The sequence below is a fragment of the Dipodomys merriami genome, unplaced genomic scaffold, assembly GCF_024711535.1.
Source record: "Dipodomys merriami isolate MVZ:Mamm:240054 unplaced genomic scaffold, mDipMer1.0.p SCAF_41, whole genome shotgun sequence".
Classification (NCBI taxonomy): domain Eukaryota; kingdom Metazoa; phylum Chordata; class Mammalia; order Rodentia; family Heteromyidae; genus Dipodomys; species Dipodomys merriami.
In genome coordinates this window covers 12,662,916-12,687,210 of record NW_027205715.1, presented here as the reverse complement: position 1 = coordinate 12,687,210, position 24,295 = coordinate 12,662,916, and the positions used below count along the sequence as shown (strand labels likewise).

General features: G+C 37.8%; 1 protein-coding gene across 11 annotated transcripts in view; it reads right to left on the bottom strand.

Moving 5' to 3' along the window:
• Positions 1 to 3,278: 3,278 nt before the first annotated feature.
• The window catches only part of LOC138807059 (nuclear factor of activated T-cells 5), a 95,528-nt gene continuing 74,511 nt past the window's right edge, over positions 3,279 to 24,295 (bottom strand). For 6 of the 11 annotated variants that reach the window (XM_069992640.1, XM_069992642.1, XM_069992648.1 and 3 more), the window contains 5 exons: positions 23,885 to 23,968; positions 17,463 to 17,611; positions 13,956 to 16,434; positions 12,315 to 12,554; positions 3,279 to 11,631 (listed from right to left, as the gene is read on the bottom strand). In XM_069992640.1, coding sequence (XP_069848741.1) covers positions 12,319 to 12,554; positions 13,956 to 16,434; positions 17,463 to 17,611; positions 23,885 to 23,968 — 2,948 coding nt within the window. In that variant the 3' untranslated portion in view covers positions 3,279 to 11,631; positions 12,315 to 12,318. The remainder of the gene's footprint in view (positions 11,632 to 12,314; positions 12,555 to 13,955; positions 16,435 to 17,462; positions 17,612 to 23,884; positions 23,969 to 24,295) is intronic. The other 5 variants (XM_069992641.1, XM_069992643.1, XM_069992647.1 and 2 more) reach the window with 2 other exon arrangements.

Sequence of the window (24,295 nt, the reverse complement as noted above, 5' to 3'; positions counted from 1 at the left end):
GAGGAATCGAACCAAGGGCTTCATGCATGCTAGGCAAGCACTCTACCACCAAGCCACATTCCCAGCCCACATTTAATACTTTTTAAGTATTAAAAACAGTAGGTGTCCATAAAAAAAGTATTTTGTCTGAGCTATGTCTGGAAGGTTGTTTATATAACATTACTAAGTTTATGGATTTCTTTTTGAAGGATTTGTTTGGATGGATCCCATGACTTTTGGGATAAAGTTGCACACCTACAAGTTTACTAATTTGGTGAACAATATCGGCATAGGATAATGTTATGTCCGCATGCTCACACATGATCAAAGAAACCCAGCGCCTTATACAGGCTAAATAAGCCCTCTATCTTTGAACTACAGACCAACTTCCAATTTTGGAGTAACATTTTATATTCTAATATTAATTCTTAGACAATTTAAATGTCTTCACAATTGCTATAATTCAAGTAGAATTTGATGAAAGACTGCCCTCTTGTGGTGTATTGAAGGAGAATAAAGATACAAAGCCAGGTGACCTGAAAATGGGAATCAGCCTGTGTGTGTGTGTTTGTCCAGATGTGTGTGTGTGTCCAGATGCCCTTCCATAGTATACACAATAGCAGAGAGGGAGGTGTTTCAGTTTGAAAATGTACTCTATTGCCTTAATCGTCACTGCAGTTCTGTGGCAAGTTTTGCAAAGTTCCAAATTATATAAAATTTGGTTTTACAAAACAAAACAAAAGGCCAATAGCCAGGTACCAGTGTAATGGGTTCAAGAAGGAAGGAGAGGAAGGAGAAATAATGTAGATGTGTGATCAAAGAAACTAATTGCATTTTTTTTTTTTTTTTTGGTCTGTCGTGGGACTTGAACTCTGGGCCTGGGCGTTGTCCCTCAGCTCTTCAGCTCAAGGCGCCACTTCCGGTTTTCAGGTGGTTTTATTGGAGATAGGAGTCTCACGGTCTCTCCTGCCCGGGCTGGCTTTGACCCGCGATCCTCAGATCTCAGCCTCCTGAGTAGCTAGGATTACAGGCGTGAGCCACCAGCGCCCAGCTGAAACTAATTGCATTTTTAAGAGATAAGAAACAAAGCAAATGCATATGCCAATGAGAATGACTAAAAGTTTTGATGTGGAGGCCAATTAAAGGGACAAAGGCATGTCCTTCACTAAAGAAAAAAGAAACAGCATTGGTTAATAATACTAAGATAAGGTAACATTCTGAGTTACTTATTGGGTGCTGTAGGAACTAAGTATCTTATATGTACTACTGTACTTAACACTTGTGACAACTTTTTAAGGAAGGTTCTATTGTTTCCACTTTATAGAAGGGAAAACTAAGAAGTGGGAGTTACAACAGTAAAATGTGGGTGTCAGGGCTCTCAAAGGGGAGGCAAACTCAAGAGCCCACACTTTGACACACTGTATTAACACGGCCTCAGAATCAGCAGAGATGCTGGGATGCTGAACCTAAAGCCCGGAGTATCAATCAGTACTTCCTTCCTGAGAACAAGACTGTTAGTTGAGAAACTGGAGCTGGTCCTAGAGTTTCTATTGTGTCCTGAACAGTGATTCCTGTTTCCACTGTCTTCTGGGCTTTATATATGGCTGCTGAGAATCTTATGACACAGCAGATGCTCTTAGGCCATGCCCATCCCACCCCTCTCCCCTCCCCCTCCATTTCACCCCCCTCTCCCCTCCCCTCAGCTCCATTCCACCCCCCCCTCCCCCTCAGCTCTTCTTGCTTTAGCCAGCTAATTTTTTTTTTTTTTTTTGAAGAGTCTAGAGTTATGGCCCAGCCAGCCTGGACTGTGGTCTTCCTCTTTAGGCTTTCCCCATAGCTGGGATGACAGGAGATGGAGTCCTGTAAATGTGTTGCCTGGGCTGGCCTCCAACAACCACCTATACGTCCCTCTCCAGAGTAGCTCCAATTACAAGTGCAGGCTACTGTGTCCCCAGCTTGCTTACAGTTTTTTTTAACCATAGAGTTACTGTGTTATCTCAGGCTGGCCTCAAACTAAAGATCTTCCTGAATCAGCTTGCTGATTGCTGGATTTACATCTGGTACAGCATAGGACTCCTACCGGTTTGAAGCAACCTGAAGTAGGGTCAGCATTTTGGCAGCCATATCCTGTTTTAGCCTCACCTTCAGATTGACGTTTTCCCTCTATATTGTTTCTGAGGGAGAAAAGTATATAATCTTACATTTATACTATTAAATTTCATGTGAATTTCCAGTGCTAAAATAAAAAAATGCCAAGACAATTTTTAATTCTCTTTAGAAGGGTAACATTGTTAAACCATAGTCAGAGGACAGCTCAATGGATGAATACATTTAGATGTTAAAAACTGTCATTCCTTCTTAAAATTTGGTAAGAAAGTGTATATTGTCTAAAGCAGTTTATTATTTACATACTACATTCATATCTACCTAGCAACTTTTCCTTTTCTTTCCTAACCTCCCATGCATAGTTCCTCCTCCTTCACCTCTCCCCCAATCCATGCATCACCTGAAACAATTCTGAGTATTACTGATAGGTAGTTGTACTTACCAACTCTGGTAAACAGATTTATATCTGTGGAAATAACTACCTAAAAGAAGTATGGAATTGAGGAGTGGAGAGACTTAGCTTTCATCTAACGTGCCTCTGTGTAAGTACTGCTTTGCTAAACATTAAAAAACAACTAGGTGGCTCATGCCTGTAACCCTAGCTACTCAGGAGGCTGAGATCAGAGGATCACAGTTCCAAACCAGCCTAGGGAGGAAGGTCTGTGAGACTCTCATCTCCAATTAACAACCAGAAAGCTGTAAGTGGCACTGTGGTTCAAGTGGTAGAGCACTCACTTTGAGCTGAAGAGCTCAGGGACAGCACCCAGGGCCAGAGTTCAAGCCTCACAACTGACAAAAAAAAAAAAAAAGCTGGAGCTGTGACTATGGCTTGTTGGTGGAATGCTTGCCTAGCATGCATGACGTCCTGGCTTTGATTCCTGAGTACTACATAAACAGAAAAATGTGGAAGTGGTACTGTGGCTCAAGTGGTAGAGTGCTAGCCTTGAGCAAAAGCAGCTCAAGGACAGTGCCCAGGCCCTGAGTTCAAGCCCCAGAACCGGCAAAAACCAAAAAAACCCCAAAAGCTGTCATATTTTTATTCCTCCTGGCAATCAAAATAACTATCAAAAAGATTTCTGCATCTCACCTCCTTCCAAATGATTCTGTAAATGCAGCTGTGTACTTGGTGTTGTTCTCATCTCCTGTTTGTGCACACAGTTTGACAAAAAAGAAAAAGACTTACCAATGCAAAATGAAAACTTTCAATGTTTTATTTTTGACTGCAGCTGTTTACAGAAATATAGTTGCAAGTATACAAATGTTCCAATAGAAGCAAAATATCTTTTTTAATATTTAACAAGTTATCACAGATAGCTAAAAACATAGATGCAAATGAAATTCCCCCAGAGAACAAACTGAAAATATCAGGTGTCAGTGCTCTGAAATCCCAACTATGAAAGCCATATACACAAAAATGTAACTTGTACATCATTGCAGGACAATGGAAGAAGGCAGTTCAGTGGTTGATCAGTGTGCTCAGGCAAATAAAATTAAATGAAAAAATTTAAATGGCAGAATGGTAGCTAAATTACTTGAGAACAGGTTAGTGAAATATTCATAGCATATTTATTGAAACACTAAGTAAAATAAGTGACTGGGACTCAATAAGGTTGCCTAAAATGAATCACTTGGAGCTTATTAGAAGGGAACAAGGTGAGCAGATACATTCATTAGATTAAAAGAAATCAGCTCAAGTTCATTGGAATCAGTATTATTAGTAAGGTCACAATCACTTCAGTGCAGGACAGTTCTTTACTGGACACAGACGTCTGATTCCAAACTCACTCTCAAACATCAGAGCTCATGTGTGTATGTGTGGATGTTTGTATGTATGCATGTGTGTTGTCCTGAGGTTCATTAAATAAAATAATAACAAATCACTACAAACAGGCAAATAACTTCTGTGTGTGTGTGTGTGTGTGTGTGTGTGTTTGTGTGCGCGCGTGCAAGCAGGGCTGATATGGTTAAACAGAATTTAGAAGGAGGTATTACAAACTGAGGTTGAACAAGATTGTGGCAGAATGCTTTGGGTACCAAAATACACTATGAAGTCGTGAGGAAAGGAACTAAAAAGGAGGAATGTAACTAGAGCATCTCTCAGCAGTCTGCCAGCACCAAAGTTTGTAGAGCATGCCACTTCCACTTCCACTGCTAGTGTTAAGGGAGCAGCGGTGAATTCAGAAGTGAGAAAATATAAACTTTTCTTGAGAAAAGTAAATTTTCCTTTCATGAGTTAACTAGTTGATGATTTGGTAAACAGTACCAGCTTAGAATAATTATGGAGGTGCTGAATTATTATACAAGGAAATAAAAATGAGTAAGTCTGCTTGTGGTTAGAGTATACTCACTACCATGCATACAACTAAGAAGGGAGAAATGCCCAAATTAAATAATGTATTATCTTGTTCAATACTTTAGTAACTCTTATCTGAAGCATAAAACTTCAAGGATAGCTCTATCTCTACTGCAACATTATTATTATACTACGAGCAAGTTACTTTTAAAGAAATTTTAGTTATTAAAAGAAAAAATTAAGGTGCTATGTTGGCCTGGCCAGCCATCATATTTACTATTTCAGATACAAATGTCATTATGAGGAATGATAATTTTGTTCCTAGCGCTGGTCTAGCCAGAGCAAAATTGTCATCTGCTGGTAAAGAGGCAATGGAGAGAAAGCTTGTACTACACTGCCCACAATGTACCCATTTTTCAGATAAACAGGAGACATTAGCACCCATCAATTGTTATTAGCTACTCAAATGTTTTAACAATTCAAAGAAATATAGAACATTGCACCTATATATTTAAGTCTGTCATTTAATGTAAACTTCTTAGTAAGTGGCAAGAAAATGCCCAACTAAGTTAACTAAACTATTCTAATTGTATATGTGCATAAAATATATGTATTTTTTAGGCAGTACTGGAGAATAAATTACCATTGCCAAGACATTATTATAGGTGACCAGATTAAGATGAATTCACATAAAGAAAAACATGTAACTGCATCTCCAGGAGTGGGAAATGATTAAACTTCTCTCACCAGATATAGTTTATACCAGTGATTCTCAAACTTTAATGCATATTAGAATCACTTTGAGGGTCTGTTAAAACAGACTGCTGGACCCCATTCTAGAGTCTCTGACTCAGTTAAAGTTTGACATCAAGTCCAAAAATGTTTCTTTCTAACTGGTTTCCAGGTGATACTGATGGTAGCTGGTGGGCTGAGGACGATACTTGAAAAACCACCAGTTCAGATAATCTAATAGAAAACTATGTTCTATAATGCTCTCAAATACATAACACAAATTATACAGCAAGGGGGTTGATTTTAATTAACTCCCAAGCATATGGACTAGCAAGTAGAACATTTTAATGTTTCTAAAATAATTTGCTAAAGTGTAATCATTTCTCTTTACAGTCCTTTAGAAAACATCTACTTAACACTTTATACCAAATCTTTTAGGAAATAGCCACCTAACAGCAGGTCTGTTACCAAAATAAAAGAGACAGTATTCTAAATAGTTGAAGATGTATTCGTTAAGAAGGAATCATCACCGTACAGTATTATTGGCTTCTTTGGAATGATATAAGTGCATATTGTCAACAAGGAGCTAGGAATATTGCATAAAGGTTTCCAGTCTTCAGTGCCACTAACAGTCATGACAATACCTGCATGGGGAAAGCAGCTCTACCACAAAGTCCCTACTGTCCTTCATCTGTTGATGGCACTTTTTTCAAGCACCACCACTGCTGTAAGAAGCCAGAACTGAAGCAAAAATTAGAAACAAACACATACACATATACACACAAAACCCAGGACACTAAATCTAACTATCTGGTAGAAGAAATGATTATTTTAGGTCTGAAGAGGCTCAATATTTTCTTTCTAGTGAACAGGTTCTAGTGGGCAAGATATATGATTAGAATGAACTATGGTATCCCACTTAGTTAGAAAAACTGACACTACCAAGCCTTACTTGCATGTTACTGACTTACTTTTATTCATCTAGTTAAGATCAGAAAAGATGTTTTAAATAGTTTCTGAAATTTAACATTTGGGTGCAGAGAATCTCACAGATAACAATACTTTCTAGCATTCAGGTACAACCAATCAATAGTTGGTTGAGATAAAGACAAATTTATAGTTGATTTATATAAGCACAAATGGTATGATCCTATAATCTTTTACTTGCTTTCCTCAAAGGACCAATTTAAAATTGTATCTTTTGGGTGTTTTTGTTTTTTGGCCAGTGTTGAGACTTGAACTCAGGTCCTGGGTACTGTTCCTGAGCTTCTTTTGCTCAAGGCTAGCACTCTATCACTTGAACCACAGCTCTACTTTCAATTTTTTTGGAAGTCCATGAGACTTTCCTACTCCGGCTGGCTTTGAACTGCAATCCTCAAATCTCAGCCTCCTGAGTAGCTAGGATTATAGGTATGAGCCACCAGAGCCCAGCCTCTTCTGTTATTCAAAAAAACTTACAAAGTTATTTTCTAGGGTAACAAAGTAATAAGAGAAAAGAAGCCAGGTATCAGTGATTCTTGCCTATAATACTAGCTACTAGAGAAGTCAAGATCAAGAAGATCATGTTTGGAAGCCAGCCCAGGCAGAAACTCCTGAGACCTGTGCCCCCAACAACAACCAACAGCTGGACACACTGGCCCTCAACTTTTATCCCAGCTATGTCAGATGACTGAAGTCCTGGCCAGCCCGAGAGAGAGAGAGTCAGGGGCAGGGAGGGGGTGGGGGGTCGGGAGTGGGAGGAATGACTAAAAGCAAAAAAGGGAAAGTTGGAATCTGTTAAAACTAGTTGTTTCTGTGTTTTTGGCAACAGTGAAAAGTAGAATTTAAGGGGCACAATCACAGTTTTAAAAAAGGCACTTTTCCATAAATATTTAATCTAGGTATAAAATATTAATGTAAAAAATTTCCTGAAAGAGCAAGAGGGGTAAAAAGAGAATTTTATTAATAAGTGAGGCTTAGAATGACACAAAAGGAATTAGACTTGAACATATCTAGAGCATTTGGACAATTCACAAGTGATATTATAGACAGAATTCTGATATCTACATTATGAACATTAATTTCCAAAACTGAGCCCTAGTAACAAAATCAGGAAGAAAGAAAAACCTTTTTAATATATAAGATCCTGCTAATTCACTTTTATGGGTATACACTCTGAGTCCTTTTTTTTTGGTGGTGCTGGGGGATCAAGTCCGGGCTTGCACATTGCTAGGTAAGTGCTCTAGCAGTGGGCTGCATTGAGTCATAAGTTATTTTTCTACTTTATCTGCTGAATTGCCGTCTTTTTCTTTCATCAAGTTCCTCCAAAGAGATGTAAAATGGCTGACTTGGTTAAGAATAAACCTAAGATTCATAGTAAAGCTAATGGGTCTCATAATTTTTTATTAGTTAAAACAGCCAGGAAACAGATATAACAGAAACTCTCATCATATAAATGGAAAATCTCACATTACTCCTGTTTATAGCTATCTGAGTATTGAGAATTATTAGGTCATTTGTTTTGGTCCTTAATTATTGATGCATCTAAGATTTTACTTTTCCAAAACAATACTTTATAATGGCTTTGAGGGTCAAAAAGGCCAGGAACAATGGTATGTGTCTCTTAAGTCCCAGCTACTTGGGAGGCTGAGGCCAGCGGATCAGATAGTTAAAGGCTAACCTGGGCAACATAATCAGGCTCTGTATCAAAAATTAAGTAAAACAGAAGGCCAAAAATAAAAGGAGATAGAAAAAAAAGGCCAAAAAGATCTATTGTTTTTATTCTGGAGGGACACAGATACAACAGATACAACTACTTCCTTATTTTCTTTGGAATTATTTTTCTAACATACATTAGTTGAGGTTCTGAGGGGCAAGAAATAAACATTAACAGAAAATTCCCAACTATAGCACATGATATAACAACAAAAAACAGATTTGCACTGGCGAAATAACAATATGATACTCCACAAGTATAACATGACAAAACTTAGAAGCAAAGTATGACTTCTAATTGTCTCCTCCCCTTGGTGTGGATATATAATGGAATGATAATAAGGAATAACACATATATACACACAAACAAACACACATAGAAAGAGATAAGCTCCAAGTATTTATGAGTCACTGAAAGCAAAAAATTGAATGTATTAATATAAAGAAATACAATGTGATTCACAGTTTATTTAGGTCCTTCTGCCAAAAGTCAGTCATTTTTGTTTCCAAGGCCTTTGGTGGCACACTGAGTCTTTCCCATATGTAGCTGTAACTTGTAACAGTAATTGGGAAATCACATTATTAGCACAAGTATCAACCACTGAGCTAACTTTTCAATAAGAAGACAAATACTCTTTGTAACCAAATTATATGTTCAGAATGTTGTACTTAACATTGACCTTTAGGGGTTGGAAACATTTAACAAAGTAAAAAAAAAAAAAAAAAAAAAAAAAGAACAAACAAGAAACCCCTATCATTATTGAATAAGAATATGGTAGCACAGCCCTTGTATAAATAACCACAAAATTTATGAGAATAAAAATTGGGTTTTCTGTCTCTATCCCATGAAACCATTACAGTTCAGGTGTATGTTCTGTTCTAAACTTAAGGTATTATAAAACAGAAAATTGGTCCCGGTGACTTGGCATTGCCAGTCATCACTGTATAAGGAGATAAGCCTCTTGCTTAAACCACAGAACAGACAGAAATCACCACACAAGCCAGTCTTCTTGCCACCATTTCATCCCAAGTATAGTATCAACAAGCATTCTAATCAGATCTTGGTGAACAAATAGGCTTATTGAGCCTTTTATGTGATTTCAGAAAAAAATAGTTTACTAATTCTATTTTCTTTTTTTTAATTCCTTCTGGGATTGCATTCTCTGACATTATAGGTAATTCTCTAGGGTTAGAATTTTACATTTTAAAACTGAAGCACTGGTTTGTGTGGCTGATCCTTCTTAAAACCTGAACTATATTGGATAATCTTTCCTAATCCCAGGGGAGAAGAGATGTATTGAGGAAAATACTTTTGGTTAAGAGAATTTATAAAGTAGCTTGCTCTAGGTATTACAAGATGGGAGAAATGTTATTAAAATTACAAATTTTTAGTGTCTTTATAAATAAAAGGCATAGAATACAGAAAGCCAATTAATATTAACAATAACAATAATAAAATATTAAATATATAGTGAGCAAAGACTGAATGGCTCATTCTTATAAAACACCATTTGACACAAACTGCCTCAGTAGGTTTCCTTACTCTTTCACATTCATCTGAGTGAAAGATCCAGCAAACACACTGTAAGTTGCCTTTAGCCCACTTAATAACATCAAGGAACTGCCTGATGGAATGGCTACAGATGAACAGGTCATTTGTTTCAAAAGGTACTTAAATACTCATAAAGACATAACAAACCCCCCCTCCCCTGTCACTGTTATCAGACGCCACGTTGTGGTAGAACATCAGACAAACTCACAAATTTACCACAAAAATGTGTGGCAAAAAAAGAATAGTTTATATATATGTATATATATAAATTTCTATATTTATGCCAATGTACTCACTCAGTACAAATAGCAAAATAGTATACCATTTCCTAAATACAAAATATAGCTTTCCAAAAAAATGAAACACACATTAGATATAAACCATCCAAAACTTGAACGATTGAAAACTGTATTCAAAATTAAATGACCCAGAGTAGGTCTCTTTCTGAAAGTTCCCTTCATATCGGCCAGAAGCCTGTACTACTGAAAACATAATTCAATGCCTCTCAATCAGAGAGAGAAAGAAAGAAAGGGTTAGGGGTGAAGGGGAGGATATATGAGAATGAAGAGAAAACACAAATTAGAAAAACAACACATTCAAAGAGCAATGAAGACCATCACAAAGGGGGAAAATCTGGCTGTATAAAAAAAAAAACAAAAACCCAATGCCACAACTCAACTAAATGAATACAACAGGAAAGGGGAAAAAGAAAGAAAGAAAATAAAGAACAGAAAAGTAGCCTTCAACAACCATTAACAGGCTATTTTTTTTATACATTTAAAAATAAATGGATAGGATACCAAAATATTTTATCAACACATAGAATCCACACACAGTTGGCTTGACACTGCATGGACAGCTTTCCACATGCCAAAAGGAAAATGAGATAAGCACGTGTCCAGACACAGGTGGTAGTTAGAAGCAGGCATCCCATGGGTGGCAAGAACACCCAAAACTGTATAACTAATGCTACAACTGCAAGTTCCGGAGTGTATTATTTTGCTCTTTATAGATGTTACACAAATCAATTCTTCATTTTAAGTCAATAATATGACCCCGTAAAGCCTAAGGCTGTGGGAACCATCAGGTTAGTGACACTTCAAACTGTAAAGCACTAAGGTGACGAGTAAATGATACTCACTGCAGCTCAGGGAGAAGTGATGTTTCAGAAATCCTTTAAGGTTTTTTTTTTTTCAATGAAAATTTATACTGTGTTCTATAGAGGGAGAATTTTGATAACTTCAGAACAGCACCGTTCATGGAAAAAAATATTTTTTTTTCTCAAAAAGCAACTCTCAATATTTCCTAAAAGAACTGTGCTGCAGGATTTCTAGGTCACCTTAGATTGAAGTGGCCTTTTTCTTTAAGATAATACAGAGTCACAAAGCCATTAGTATATTAATAGTACTCTACAATGAAGTGAAAAGTAGGTAGAAAATAATACAGAGGAATAGAAAAGGGATACCAGCCTAAAACTGAGTAAAGAAGAAATTAAACGCAAATTACTGTCAGTTTAAACTACTGTAGGAGGATATCAGAACATAATTTACCATATATTACCCCCTTCATTTTTCAGAGCAAAATAATGATTTTTCTATACATTTATGGCTATACCCCTTAGTAGAAACACAGAGAATAATCCTCTGAAAAATAAAAATCAGTAACATTCCAGCTGTCCCCAGTTTTGTATGTCATCTGCCTTTGTGTTTAATCAAGAGTCCTCTTAATACAGCTTATTTTTTCAGAAAGTTACCACTTCAGTTTCTTTATAAAAACTGAAAAAAAAAAAAGATTCCTTCACTTTGGCCAACAGCTGTGTTCTTTATATTGAAAAAAAAATCACAGCTTTAGTTATTATTGAGCCTCACTTTTTCACAAGCCACTACTTGACAAAAATAATGCAGGAGAGAGAATAATGAACAACAAAAGTAAACATGTCAGATAGTATTTTCTAACAGCAATAATAACTGAGTGATCTAGCCTTTAATTTGACGCATACTTTTAAAGAAACTGTGCCTAAGGAAATAGCAACAATTATTTCCGTCAGCTGGAAACTCTAAAGATTCTCAGTCATAATTGTTATTAGAAATATAAACTGAATTTGTTAACATTGGTGGCTAGTCACTGCAATAGGCAGCACAGTGTGCTCTTTTGCAATCAGAGTAAAATTTATCCATTTATTCAAATACAGGTTTTTATATTTTGCTTTAGTAATCTTCAAGGAACCATTAAGATCTCAGGACATCTTGGAGTCATGATTTTCTTCAGGAAATATCTGAAAACAAACAAAAAACCTCACTAGGTAATGGAAGCATTTACAAGGTGTTTGTCACAAAGAATAATCCCAAAGTATATTGTGTTCTTATAAATGTGGCGTTTTTTTGTTTGTTTTTTGTTTTGGTGCTGGTCCTGTGCTTGAGCTGGGGGCCTGGGCACTGTACCTGAGCTTTTTGGCTCAAGACTAGCATTCTACCACTTGAGCCACAGCTCCATTTCTGACTTTTTCAGTTATTATTGGAGATAAAAGAGTCTCATAGACTTTCCAGCCTGGCCTAACTTTGAACCTCAATTCCCAGATCTCAATCTCCTGGGTAAACTTAGATTACAGGAGTGAGCCACCAGCACCCAGCTTAAATAGAGTTTTATCATATTTATTATTTCGGACTATTCTTACTTAATGCTTCCTGGAGACAGGAAAAATACAGCATTACCATATTCAATATATAGTAGGAGGGAAATGCAATGCATCTGTCCAATGTCTCAACTTTCCAAAGCAAAGAAATATAGAGACCAAAGGAATGCTCACTATTCACAATTTATTAAAAGTAAAAAAAGTACCATCTTGTGGAAAACCAGATTTTAAGGCTCTAACAGTGTTACTATTTAGCACAAATCTGTTAAGAAAAATTAAATTATTGATGCTTTTCAGTAAGAAGCCAAAAGTTATTATTCACTTACCCAGTTAAAAGGAGCCAGTCAAGTTGTTTCCTTGGTTTTGCAATGAAACAAGCAGATCAATCTTTTCAATATTCTGGTTAGTGTTTATAGAGGATGACAGAGGAGAATTCTCTGGCATCTGCTGAGAAAGAAGTGTTGTCACAGGTGACTGTCCCTCATTTTGTGGTTGGCCTGGCTGACTTATGGCCATTAACTGATCTGGCAACGTAGCTGGTCCAGAGGTTAAAAGCTGGCTACAGTCTGCAGGCACAATGAAAACAGAAATGACTTGGTTAGTCAGGATTCACAAGAAAATATTTATTAGTTGCCAGGGAAATTCATTATTCTTTTTTTTTTTCTTTTGGTCGGTCATGGGGCTTGAACTCTGTCCCTGTGCTCATCAGCTCAAGGCAAGAGCTCTACCGCTTGAGCCACAGCGCCACTTCCGGTTTTCCAGTGGTTTATTGGCAGTAAGAGTCTCACAGACTTTCCTGCCCAGGCTGGCTTTGAACCATGATCCTCAGATCTCAGCCTCCTGAGTAGCTAGTATTACAGGCGTGAGCCACTGGCACCCAGCAGAAATTCATTATTCTATTCAAAACTAAAAGTGAGGCATTTGACAGTATAAGAAAAAGGTTTCTTTTATTGATAGAAAAATACCAGTTCAAGGAACACTAGTGATTCACACCTGTAGTCCTAGCTATTCAGGAGGCTGAAATCTGAGTACTGAGGTTTGAAGCCAGTCCCAACAAACAACTTATCTCCAACTAATCAGGAAAAAAATTTTAAAAAAGCGAGAAATGGAGGTGTAGCTCGTGTTAAAATATTAGCCTTGAGTGAAAAAGCTAAGCGACAACACAAGGCATTGATACAAAAACAAGCAAGAAAACAAACTAGAGAGACTGGAGGTGTGACTCAAGTGGTAGAGTAAGTACCCATCTACAAGTGCCAGTACTGACAAAAAGCAAAAAAATAACCTATCCAGTCCTTCCTTGTTATATGAACCTTAAAGGTGGGTATCTACTTACTTAGAAACTACTTACTTTAACTAGCTGTAATTGGACAGTCTGTTTTTTCTTAACTTTTCTTTTGGTACTGGGGATCAAACCTAGAGTGTGGCACTTTCTTTTTTTTTTTTTAATTTTTTTTTTTTGGGTCCGGTCATGGAGCCTGAACTCTGGGCCTGGGCGCTGTCCCTCAGCTCTTCAGCTCAAGGCTAGCGCTCTACCACTTGAGCCACAGCGCCACTTCCGGCTTTTTTCTTTTTGCTTATGTGGTGCTGAGGAATCGAACCCAGGGCCTCATGCATGCAAGGCAAGCGCTCTACCACTGAGCCACCTTCCCAGCCCAAGTGTGGCACTTTCTAGGCAAGTGTTTTGCCACTTATTTTACATCCCAGACCTATTGGACAGTCTTCATTCATTGTCAAGTTTATAATAGCAAACATAGCATTTTTATTCGTTACCATTATGTTTCCAATATCCTTGTGGAGGATAATCACTATTTTATGTGTGGAAATTGGGTCCACATAGGACAAATAACTTTCCTCGTCTTTTATTGGTAGAATTCTAAATACAATCTGTATTCTTAAAACTGCTTTACTCTGCTTCCCTTTTGAACGAACATTTGAATGGAGTAATGAGAAATTAGAAAGTTTCTTACTATTCTGAATGCCAAATAAGAACATTCCTGAAGTCTGCTGAGATGAGCCAGGAGAATTCTGTAGCTGGTTCATTGTGCCTCCTGCAGTGCTGTGAAATAAAGTAGCCTGAGACTGGGGCGAAGAGGTGGCTCCTTGGATCCCAGGCATGTTGTTCTGAGGAGAATAAAGAGGAGACTGTTGCATGTCTGGTTGGTTTATACTGGTCTGTAATGCAGACATGGATGCTGGAGAGAGGAAGAGTGTCACTTGCTGATCTTGAGAACTAGGTGACCCTTGAACCAACTGAATCTGAGGAGAGCTATGGAACAAGGAAGTCTGTGATGACTCAGACTGAGTAGGACCTGGGTTCTGAAGTGATGAAACCGTGGGCTGATTCTGAAACTGCATGGGTTGCTGATCTTGAGTCATTGGAGCCATATTACTTTGTTGGTGAAACATGGACTGGTTCTGTTGCTCCTGGCTAGCCATTGGATTCTGGTTTGGGCTGAACATCATGTTTGGTGGTGGTTGCTTCTGAGATGCCATTGAAGCCATGGTATTCTGATTACTGAATAAAATACTCTGTTGTTGTTGCTGTTGCTGCTGCTGTTGTTGCTGCTGCTGCTCCTGGGATGGAGAGTTACTCTGCAAAGCAACTATGGAGTGCTGTGACTGGAAAATTGTTCCTTGTTGATTCTGAGGCATTGGATTAGGTGGAAGGGAGCCCAGGGACACCTGGGGCTGAAATAAACCTTGCTGAGAGGGTTGTGCCTGGTCTTGGGAAAGCATAGGGGTCTGGATGTGTGAGATTGGAGCCTGCTGTTGGAAAGCAGCTTGCTGTTCAGAATTTGATGTTGACTGAAGTGGAGAAATTGAGTTCTGTGCCGCAAAAAATGAAATCTGTTCTTCTTGGGCTACTGTGTTAGTCTGAAGATTATTCATAGGGCTCTGGGAAAGAAATATGTTGGGTGACTGCTGGTCCTGTGGAACTGAAGAGCCCTGTAACACAGTGATAGTATTCTGAGAGTGAAACATCGGAGGCTGCATTTGTTCAGAGGATGCTGTAGAAGTCTGACCATGGACAATAGGATTTGGACTATGAAAAATAGAGCCTTGAGTTTCCTGGGGAAGGTTCTGGGCATCAGCAATAGGATTCTGAGGGTGGAAAAGTTGAGCTTGTGAATGAGAAGACTGCTGCAAAAAATTCCCAGATTGAAGTGACATCATCTCACTCCCTTGCTGGAATAAACCATTACCTTGCTGCTGGGTACCACTATTTTGAACACTTATCATGCTTTTTGTGGATGTAAAAAGGTTAACTTGAGATTGACTGTCCCCACTATGTTGCATTTGGACCATTGTCTGAAAGACACTATTCTGAATCTGTTTTGCTTGTGATCCAGTTTCTTCTCCATCTCCTGAACTTGATGTCTGAAATATGGTAGTGCCTGGGGTAGCAACCTGTTGTGTGGTGGTTGTAGAAGTTTCATTCCCAGAAACTGCAGGAGGAGAAGAAAACAATTCACACTGCATTTGCATATCCTCACTGGTAGATAGTGCACTCATCATGTGAGAAGGCTGTTGGTAAACTGGAGATTGTTGAAGGCTTCCATTTGCTGAAGCAGTTGAAGGGAATAACTCTGACTGAATTTGGGCAGCAGCCTGGCAAATACTCTGTTGCATCTCCATCACCATTGCGGCTGATGATTCCATCACCTGTTGCTGCTGCTGCTGTTGTGGATTAGACAATGCATTTTCAGCCTGTGGACGAACACTTTCAGCTCTTCCAGGCATTAAATTATCTGGTCTGGTGTGAACTGCTGGCTCTGTTGAAGAAAACATTCCTGGGCTTACACTATTTTGAATTTGACTGACTTGTTGAAAAATGTCTGCACTAAGTTGTTCTTGAACATTCTCATTACCATCTGGAGCAGAAAATAAAACTGAAGATAACTGTTGTTGGGCCTCTAAAACTTGCTGCACCAAATCAACACTTCCACTGCTGCCACCAGCATTACTGCCTGTAAAACTTCCTGCTTGCAACTGCTGAATAGTGTTCTGGAGCTGACTTACACTATTTGGTGATGGGAAAATATTTGATGATATCTGCTGCTGTAAAGTCTGAGCTTGGTCTTGCAGTGGGGACTGCTGCTGTTGTGATGCCTCATTCAACTGTGACAAGTTAACCACTGTGCCATCTGACTGCAATACTTCTCTAGACTGAGCTTCTCTTGTCTGAAACTGTGTAGCCTGCTGTAGTAGTGTATCACTGCTGGGCAGCTGATTAGAGGCAGAAGCTGGGAAGGTCCCAGGCTGTGAGATGTCTTGTGTTTGGATAGTTGTCAGGGTCTCTGGGTTGTATGCCTTGGGCTGAAGCTGCTGTTGCTTTTCATTCTCTGATGGTAAGTGGGAAGACGACGGTGATGGAAAGGATCCAGTTCCTGCTATGTTAGAAATATTCTCTAAATTTTGCTGAGTTGATCCAACTGACTTCGTAGTCTAAAAAATAAAAATCCCCAAACAAATGCACATATAAATATTAAATAAATATATATGCTACTTAAAATTACTACTGTAAAATATATTTAGAACCAATTTTATTTTTTTTATCATTGAAAACAGGTTCAAGATTGACTCACTATGATAATGTAACTTCTGATTTTCAATATTGTAAGACAATCTAGGCCGGGCGCTGGTGGCTCACGCCTGTAATCCTAGCTACTCAGGAGGCTGAGATCTGAGGATCGCGGTTCAAAGCCAGCCCGGGCAGGAGAGACCGTGAGACTCCTATCTCAAATAAACCACCAGAAAACCGGAAGTGGCGCTGTAGCTCAAGTGGTAGAGTACTAGCCTTGAGCTGAAGAGCTGAGGGACAGCTCCCAAGCCCAGAGTTCAAGCCCCACGACCGACAAAAAAAAAAAAAAAAAAAAAAATATTGTAAGACAATCTAATAGGAAAGCAGAAGAAACAGCTACTGACATTCTTAGGCAAATTACAGGTAATTAAGAGAACATTAATTCTATAGTTCATAAATATCAAACTGAAAAAGAAATCATTTTGTGGATTATCAGTAACACTACAGTAGAAAAAGCAACTGAAACAGAAAGGAATTACAGAAAAGCACTGGAGGAAAACTGAAGTAAAAATGTTTCTACATCACGAAGTGCTATTAAATTAGTACTTTTCCTTCATTTTTTGAGACAAGAGCCTCCCAATTTTATCCTAGGTTGGACTCAAGATAGTCCTGTCTTAGCCTCTCAATTGCTGGGATTACACATATGCTACCATGCCCAGCCATTAGTACTTATCAATACTCCTTATCCCACAGGTATTAATTCCTCCACTTTTCAAATGGATACTGAAAGTTGCTTTGCAAGCACTCTTGCTAAAGTTCAAAGCATTGACTTTGAGAACAAAATTCATTACGTATATATAATGCAAAGTAAATGTGAAAAAAACAAGAAAAAGTAAACCTAACAATATTGTCTCTGAGGTGAAAATTTGGGGCACTAGTCAATGTAACTTACCTTAAAAATAGGGGAAGATCTTTTTTCTGCTGTTACTTCCATTGGAGTAACATCTTCAGTCTTAATCATACTGCTTGATATGAGTGGAGTGATCAGAGCATTAGGAAGAATATTTACCTTATCTAAGTTACATCCAGTAGTTTTCATTGCTGCATACAAATAAGTACCCACACAAAAAAAGAAGACAAGGAAATTAAAGTTTAAAATCAGTAAAATAAATATATGTTGTGTGAAATAAAATCACTAAAATAACTCTATAATTTGACAAGTCATTATCGATGTATATACATACATACACATTGTAGTATACATATTTATGCTACAATGGTAGCCTGATACAAAGAAGTGTATCAATATTTTTTTTTTTTGGGTCCGGTCGTGGGGCCTGAACTCTGGGCCTGGGCGTTGTCCCTCAGCTCTTCAGCTCAAGGCTAGCGCTCTACCACTTGAGCCACAGCGCCACTTCTGGCTTTTTTCTTTTTGCTTATGTGGTGCTGGGAATCGAACCCAGGGCCTCAGGCATGCAAGGCAAGCGCTCTACCACTGAGCCACCTTCCTAGCCCAAGTGTATCAATATTTACCCTCCCTTTTTAAGTATATTGATTTCTTCTTTCTATATTTCAAAGTACTTTTTATGACTGTTGAATTATTTCCAAGTGACTTAGCAGCTATTTGCAGGGGAAGTGCAGGAAAAAGTTTACTTATACTATTTTGACCTAGAATTCATGATTGTACTCTAACGAGTCTTTTTAACAATATCAAGTAGCATGAGAGATGCTACCATCTTTTCTTTTCTGCATTTCAACATGTATTTATTGAGCCTTACAATGTGCTGAGTACTGCTCTAAGCTGAAGACCCTGTGAAGATTAAAATGGGTACTGGAAATTATAGGCCAGTAAGGGATGAAAAAAAAATAATAAAGTATATATACCACCTATGGAGAAAGAGGCTCTTTTAAACAAATTCTGAAAATCTTTTCTTCTTCTTCTTCTTTTTTTTTTTTTTTTTTGGTAGCACTGGGTTTTGAACTCAGGGCTTTGTGCTTACTTGGCTTGCTTGCTCAGCTGCAATCCTATCACTTGAACCAGGCCTTTAGCCTTCTCTTGCTGGTTATTTTTGAGATGGAGGCTCACAGATGTTTCTGACTTTAACCTCAATCCTCCAGATCTGAGTAGCTAGGAATTATAAGTGTGAGCCACAAGCACCCAGCTAAGAAAGATACATTTACCATCCCAATGCTTATTTGAACTATGGAGAACATTGGTATTTATAGTTATTCCAAAAAACTTTAAAAGTTTTTCACCCATGCAAAATAATAGTATTTGAAATTTAGGATAGCAGTTTTTTTTTGTTTTTTGTTTTTTGGGTCTGGTCATGGAGCCTGAACTCTGGGCCTGGGCACTGTCCCTTAGCTCTTCAGCTCAAGGCTAGCGCTCTACCACTTGAGCCGTAACACCACTTCCAGCTTTTTTTCTTTTTGCTTATGTGGTCTGAGGAATCGAACCCAGGGCCTCAGGTATGCAAGGCAAGCGCTCTACCACTGAGCCACCTTCCCAGCCCCATGTATTTTTTTGTCTGTTTATTTAAATAAAAGCATGTTGCCAACAGACAGCATTTAGCTCAAATATAAATGCTTGATTAAAATATGAATTAAAACCTTTAACAGGCCAGGTAGTGGCTTTTATCTGTAATCCCAGCACTTGGGAAGAGAAGCGGGGAAGGGGGCTGAAACAGAAAAATCTTGAGTTCAAGGCCAGCCTGGGCTACACATAGTGAGATCCTGTCTCAGAAAAAAATAAAATCAGTATATCACACACACGCAAAAAGACCTAAGAAAGCCCAACATAGTAGATAGTAGCACATGCCTATAATCCCAACTCTTGGAAGGCTGAGGTAGGAGAACAAAGAGTTTGAGGTAAGTCTGGGCTACAGCCCAGCTACAGTTTTTTGTGGGGAAACCTAAGTTGCAATCACTAATGTTTTCTTTAGCTCAAACCTTGAAAAAATCACTCACTGTCTCTAAGCCTTGGCTTATTCACCTGTAAAATAACTGAACTGAATTATCTTTATGGTTCCTCTAAGCTCCTAAATTTTATCATGTAGTTGTAACTAGTTAAGAGAAAAGAATATACTCCCAACTGTTCTTTATGCTCACTCAATTAACAACTCCTTACAAAGTCAAAATACGATGAACAAACATTTTATTCCTAGGTCTTTTAAACATGCAGAATTTTTGTGCAATTTATTGGTTTATTCTCCAATCTTCTTGTACCTATACCTAGAAAATTTTCTAGAAACACCAAGAAACCATTAACAGCAGTATATACATATACTGTACCGTATACTTCATTGAGTTATTTGGTATTATGGATATACATATACCACTGAGTAAAGCTTTCTTTTAGAGAAAACCATTTTGGGGTATGAAGTTCTAAATTGCATTGCAACTGATGGCTATTTATAAGAGCCATCCTTTATGCTCATAAACTGACAGACTGAACTGAAACTCCCTTGATTCAACTACTTAAAGGTAATTTTAAAAAAAGCATCCTTCAAGGATTACTGCCATCACACAAATTTAAAAATCATTGATGCTTCTTAGTCTTCATCATTAAAGTAAAGCCAATTAAATCTCCACACAGCACTTTAACTCAAGAACTAAAGCCCTGATTTCAAGGAATCATAAAAATAAACTATTTGTCAAAGAAAACCCCTAGTCCTGAAACCTATTTTTTAAAACTGGTCAGGGATTTCTAATTGTTATATTTATTTATATTTTATTTGTTTTAGGTAGGTCTCACTAGTCTAGCTGGCCTCAAACTCACTAATGTAGTCCAGATGAACCTTGAACTCATGATCCTCCTGTTATAGCCTCCCAAGAGTTGGGAATTATAGGCATGTACTCCCATGCCCAGCTTTAATTGTTGTAACTAAAACAACAAATGTAAAGTTTAAACTGGTAAAATTTAGTATCCAATTTTGCTTCATAAAATTATATTTTTTTTTGTCTTTTTTTTTGTGAACATACTGTACAGAGGGGTTACAATTACATGGGCAGGATAATGCATACATTTCTTACCAAGCATTGCAGCCTCCTCCTTTGTTTATCCTTCACATCCCTTCCCAGCCTCCCCCCTCACCCCCTGAGTCCCAATCCTTCTCCCCCCCATAAAATTATATTTTATCAATTTCAATTTATAGATAAAGCAATCATCAAAATAAGAGGGTCTCAGTCAGGTGCTGATGACTCATGCCTGAAATTCTAGCTACTCAGGAGGCTGAGATCTAAGGATTATGGTTTGAAGCCAGCTTAGGCAAGAAACAGTGACTTTTATCTCCAATTAATCACTAAAAAGCTGCAAGTAGAGCTATGGATCAAGTAGTAAGATAACTAGCCCTTGAGCAGAAAAAAAAAGAGAGAGAGAGAGAGAGAGAGAGAGAGAGAGAGAGAGAGAGAGAGAGAGAGAGAGAGAGAGAAAGAAAGAAAGAAAGAAAGAGAGAAAGAGAGAAAGAGAGAGAGAGAAAAAAAGAAGAGCTTAGATAGTGCTCTGTAGCTCAAGTGGTAGAGCGCTAGCCTTGAGTTGAAGAGGGACAGTGCTTAGGCCCAGAGTTCAAGCCCCACAACCGACAAAAAAAAAAAAAGCTTAGGGACAAGTGGCCAGGCCCCTAAGTTCAAGTCCCAGAACCAGCACATGTAAAAAAGAGTAATAGCCATGTCTTTTTCTTTGGCTGGTAAGATTTTGATTGAAGTACTAAATGTTTTTACAAAGTCTGGAATTCTATGAAAGCAATATCCTATTCGGGAGAACAGGATAACTAAAAGTTGGCACTAACTAACTAACTAAAAGTTAGGCCATATTATTATGGTCTATTTATTAATACTAAGATATTAGTTTTATAAACATGATCTGAATTTTTTTCTCTGATATGTTTATACACTGATGCTCAATTAGCTCTTTCTTTTCTTTTTCTTTTTTCTTTTTTTTTTTTTTTTTTTGCAATACTGGGGTTTGTACTTAGAGCCATGTGCTTGTTTGCCTGCTACTTTTACCACTGGAGCCAGGATCTCGGCTATTTTGAAAATGGGAGTCTAGTGGACTTTTCTTTTCTTTTCTTTTCTTTTTTTTTGCCAGTCATGGGGCCTGAACTCTGGGCCGGCCTGGGCGCTGTCCCTCAGCTCTTCAGCTCAAGGCTAGCGCTCTACCACTGGAGCCACAGCGCCACTTCGGCTTTTTCTGTTTATGTGGTGCTGAGGAATCGAACCCAGGGCCTCATGCTTGCAAGGCATGCACTCTACCACTAAGCCACCTTCCCAGCCCTTCTAGTGGACTTTTCTACCCAGGCTGGCTTCAAACTTTGATTCTCTGGATTACAGTACCCAAGGGGTTACAAGCAACAGCCACTAGGACCCACTCAACCAACAGTATTTTAAAAATCCTAACTATGTGAACTTGGGCAGAGTATCTAACCTCTCTGAATGTTTTTCTCAGCTATAAATGTGAAACACTGTATTATCAATATAAGTAGTTTGGAAGATCAAACAAGATGATGCCTGTGAAAAACTTAGCATACTGACTACCACTTAATATATGCTTGACCAATGTTAGTTAGTTATCTATAGATCTGCGAATTTTTCATCAGTTAAATTTGGTAACTAAAATTGATAATCTTAGTAGTTAATTTACTACTCCACAATTCCTCTTTAAAGTATGTTGGAAAAATGTTCATGGCCAAAAATTAGCATGGTAAGCTATACTGAACCATTCAATATGTGAATGTTGAAGTTTCCTACAGACAAAAAAGGTGTCATTGTATTTAATAAAACTTATTAAGTGTACTGTGCCTTTTGAAAGTATTTAAAAGTTAATTTTTAATTACTAAATAAAAATTAAAATTAATTTGACTTAATCCATAGGAATTCATGAAAATATAATTTAGAAAATGATTTATTATTTATGAAAATGTAATTTAGAATTTACAAAAATGTAAGTAAGGGCAGGATTTAAAAACCATTCCCTTAAATAATTGTGCTTTCACAATAAAGGCATAAATGCTTCATTATTGTAAATCAAAACTATAATCAAAGTAGAAATCTGTTCATCTGCCCTACCAGATTAAAATATACAGGAAACAAGTTTATGTTCATTCTTTTCTTCTTCCTCTCTTTCTCCTTTCTTTTTTTCCCTTCCTCCCTTCTTTCCCTGTCTTACTTTTTTTTTTTTGAGACAGCATCTCAATGTGTGTCCTGTCCTGTCCTCAAACTCACAAAGCTATTGTCTCAACCTCTTGATTGCAGGGATTAAATGTATTCTCTATGTCTAGCTTTTTACCTTTAAGAGTTTTAATATTGGGGAATAAAAAACCAAAAACTCCTGTAGACCAATGTATCTTTTGTTTTGGTGTTTTGGTACAACTCAGGATGTCCTTGAACTTGTAATCATCCTGCCTTAGCCCTTCAATTATTGTACTGAATGAGGGAACATATCAAGTTGAAAAACAAGTGTAAGGGCTGGGAAGGTGGCTCAGTGGTAGAGAGCTTGCCTTGCATGCCTGAGGCCCTGGATTTGATTCCTCAGCACCACATAAGCAAAAAGAAAAAAAGCCGAAAGTGGTGCTGTGGCTCAAGTGGTAGAGTGCTAGCCTTGAGCTGAAGAGCTGAGGGACAGTGCCCAGGCCCAGAGTTCAGGCCCCATGACCAGACCCATAAATAAATAAATAAATAAATAAATAAATAAATAAATAAATAAATAAATAAATAAATAAATAAATACAAGTGTAAGCATTCAGTAAAAAATAAACTTAAATTGGTTCCAGTATTAGAGGTTGAATTCAGAGCCTTACACACTCACGTGGCATTTTTTTTTTTTTTTTGGTTGGTCGTGGAGCCTGAACTCTGGGCCTGGGCTCTGTCCCTCAGCTCTTCAGCTCAAGACTAGTGCTCTACTACTTGAGCCACAGTGCCACTTCTGGCTTTTTCTGCTTATGTGGTGCTGAGGAACTGAAGCCAGGGCCTCATGCATGCAAGCCAAGCACTCTAACACTGAGCCACCTTCCCAAGCCCCAAACTTGGCTTTTTTTTTTTTTTTTACTGACAGCTTACACTCTACCACTTGAGCCACACTTAATTAAGGTCCAGCCTTTTTTCTGGTTAAGTAGCAATAAGAATTTCTTGGACTTTTCTGCCTGGGCTGAATTAAAACTGCAGCCCTCAGATCCTAATTTCCTGAGCAGCTAGGATACAAGCATGATGAGCCACTGATATCTGGGAGCATTCACTAAATTTAAACAAATACTTATTTTACAATATGGAAGATACCCTGCTATGAGTTACAAATACATAAAATAACAAAACACTAAGGTTTCCTAGAGAAAATAAATGGGATCACCTAATTGTAATTTTTGAGAAAAATCAAGTTGGTACCTTTCATGGCCTCTTCAAAAGAACAAGGTCTTGCTGGACTAGATATTTCCTTCTTCACTTTTATATTCAAAGCACCAGCTGCTGCTATTTAAAAAAATAAAGTTCATGTATTTATTTAAATTTATTCATCCTAAGAAATGTGAACCTTAAAATTCTGTAATTGGAATATTTTATCATAGAGCATCATTGACTTATTTGTTTGGCAGAAATTCTATGCTGAGATTATTTTTTTGTAACAAGTAGTTACAAAACTCACTAATCTCCAAGTGATAAAGCATATGATCACTTACCAAAACAAAATCCTCCTTGTAACCTATACATGTTGACAGTATCAGCTCAGTAGAAGACTGATATAAAATCAGTTAATATTAGAATACTAGCAAGAAAATTTTCATTTACTTAGATATACTA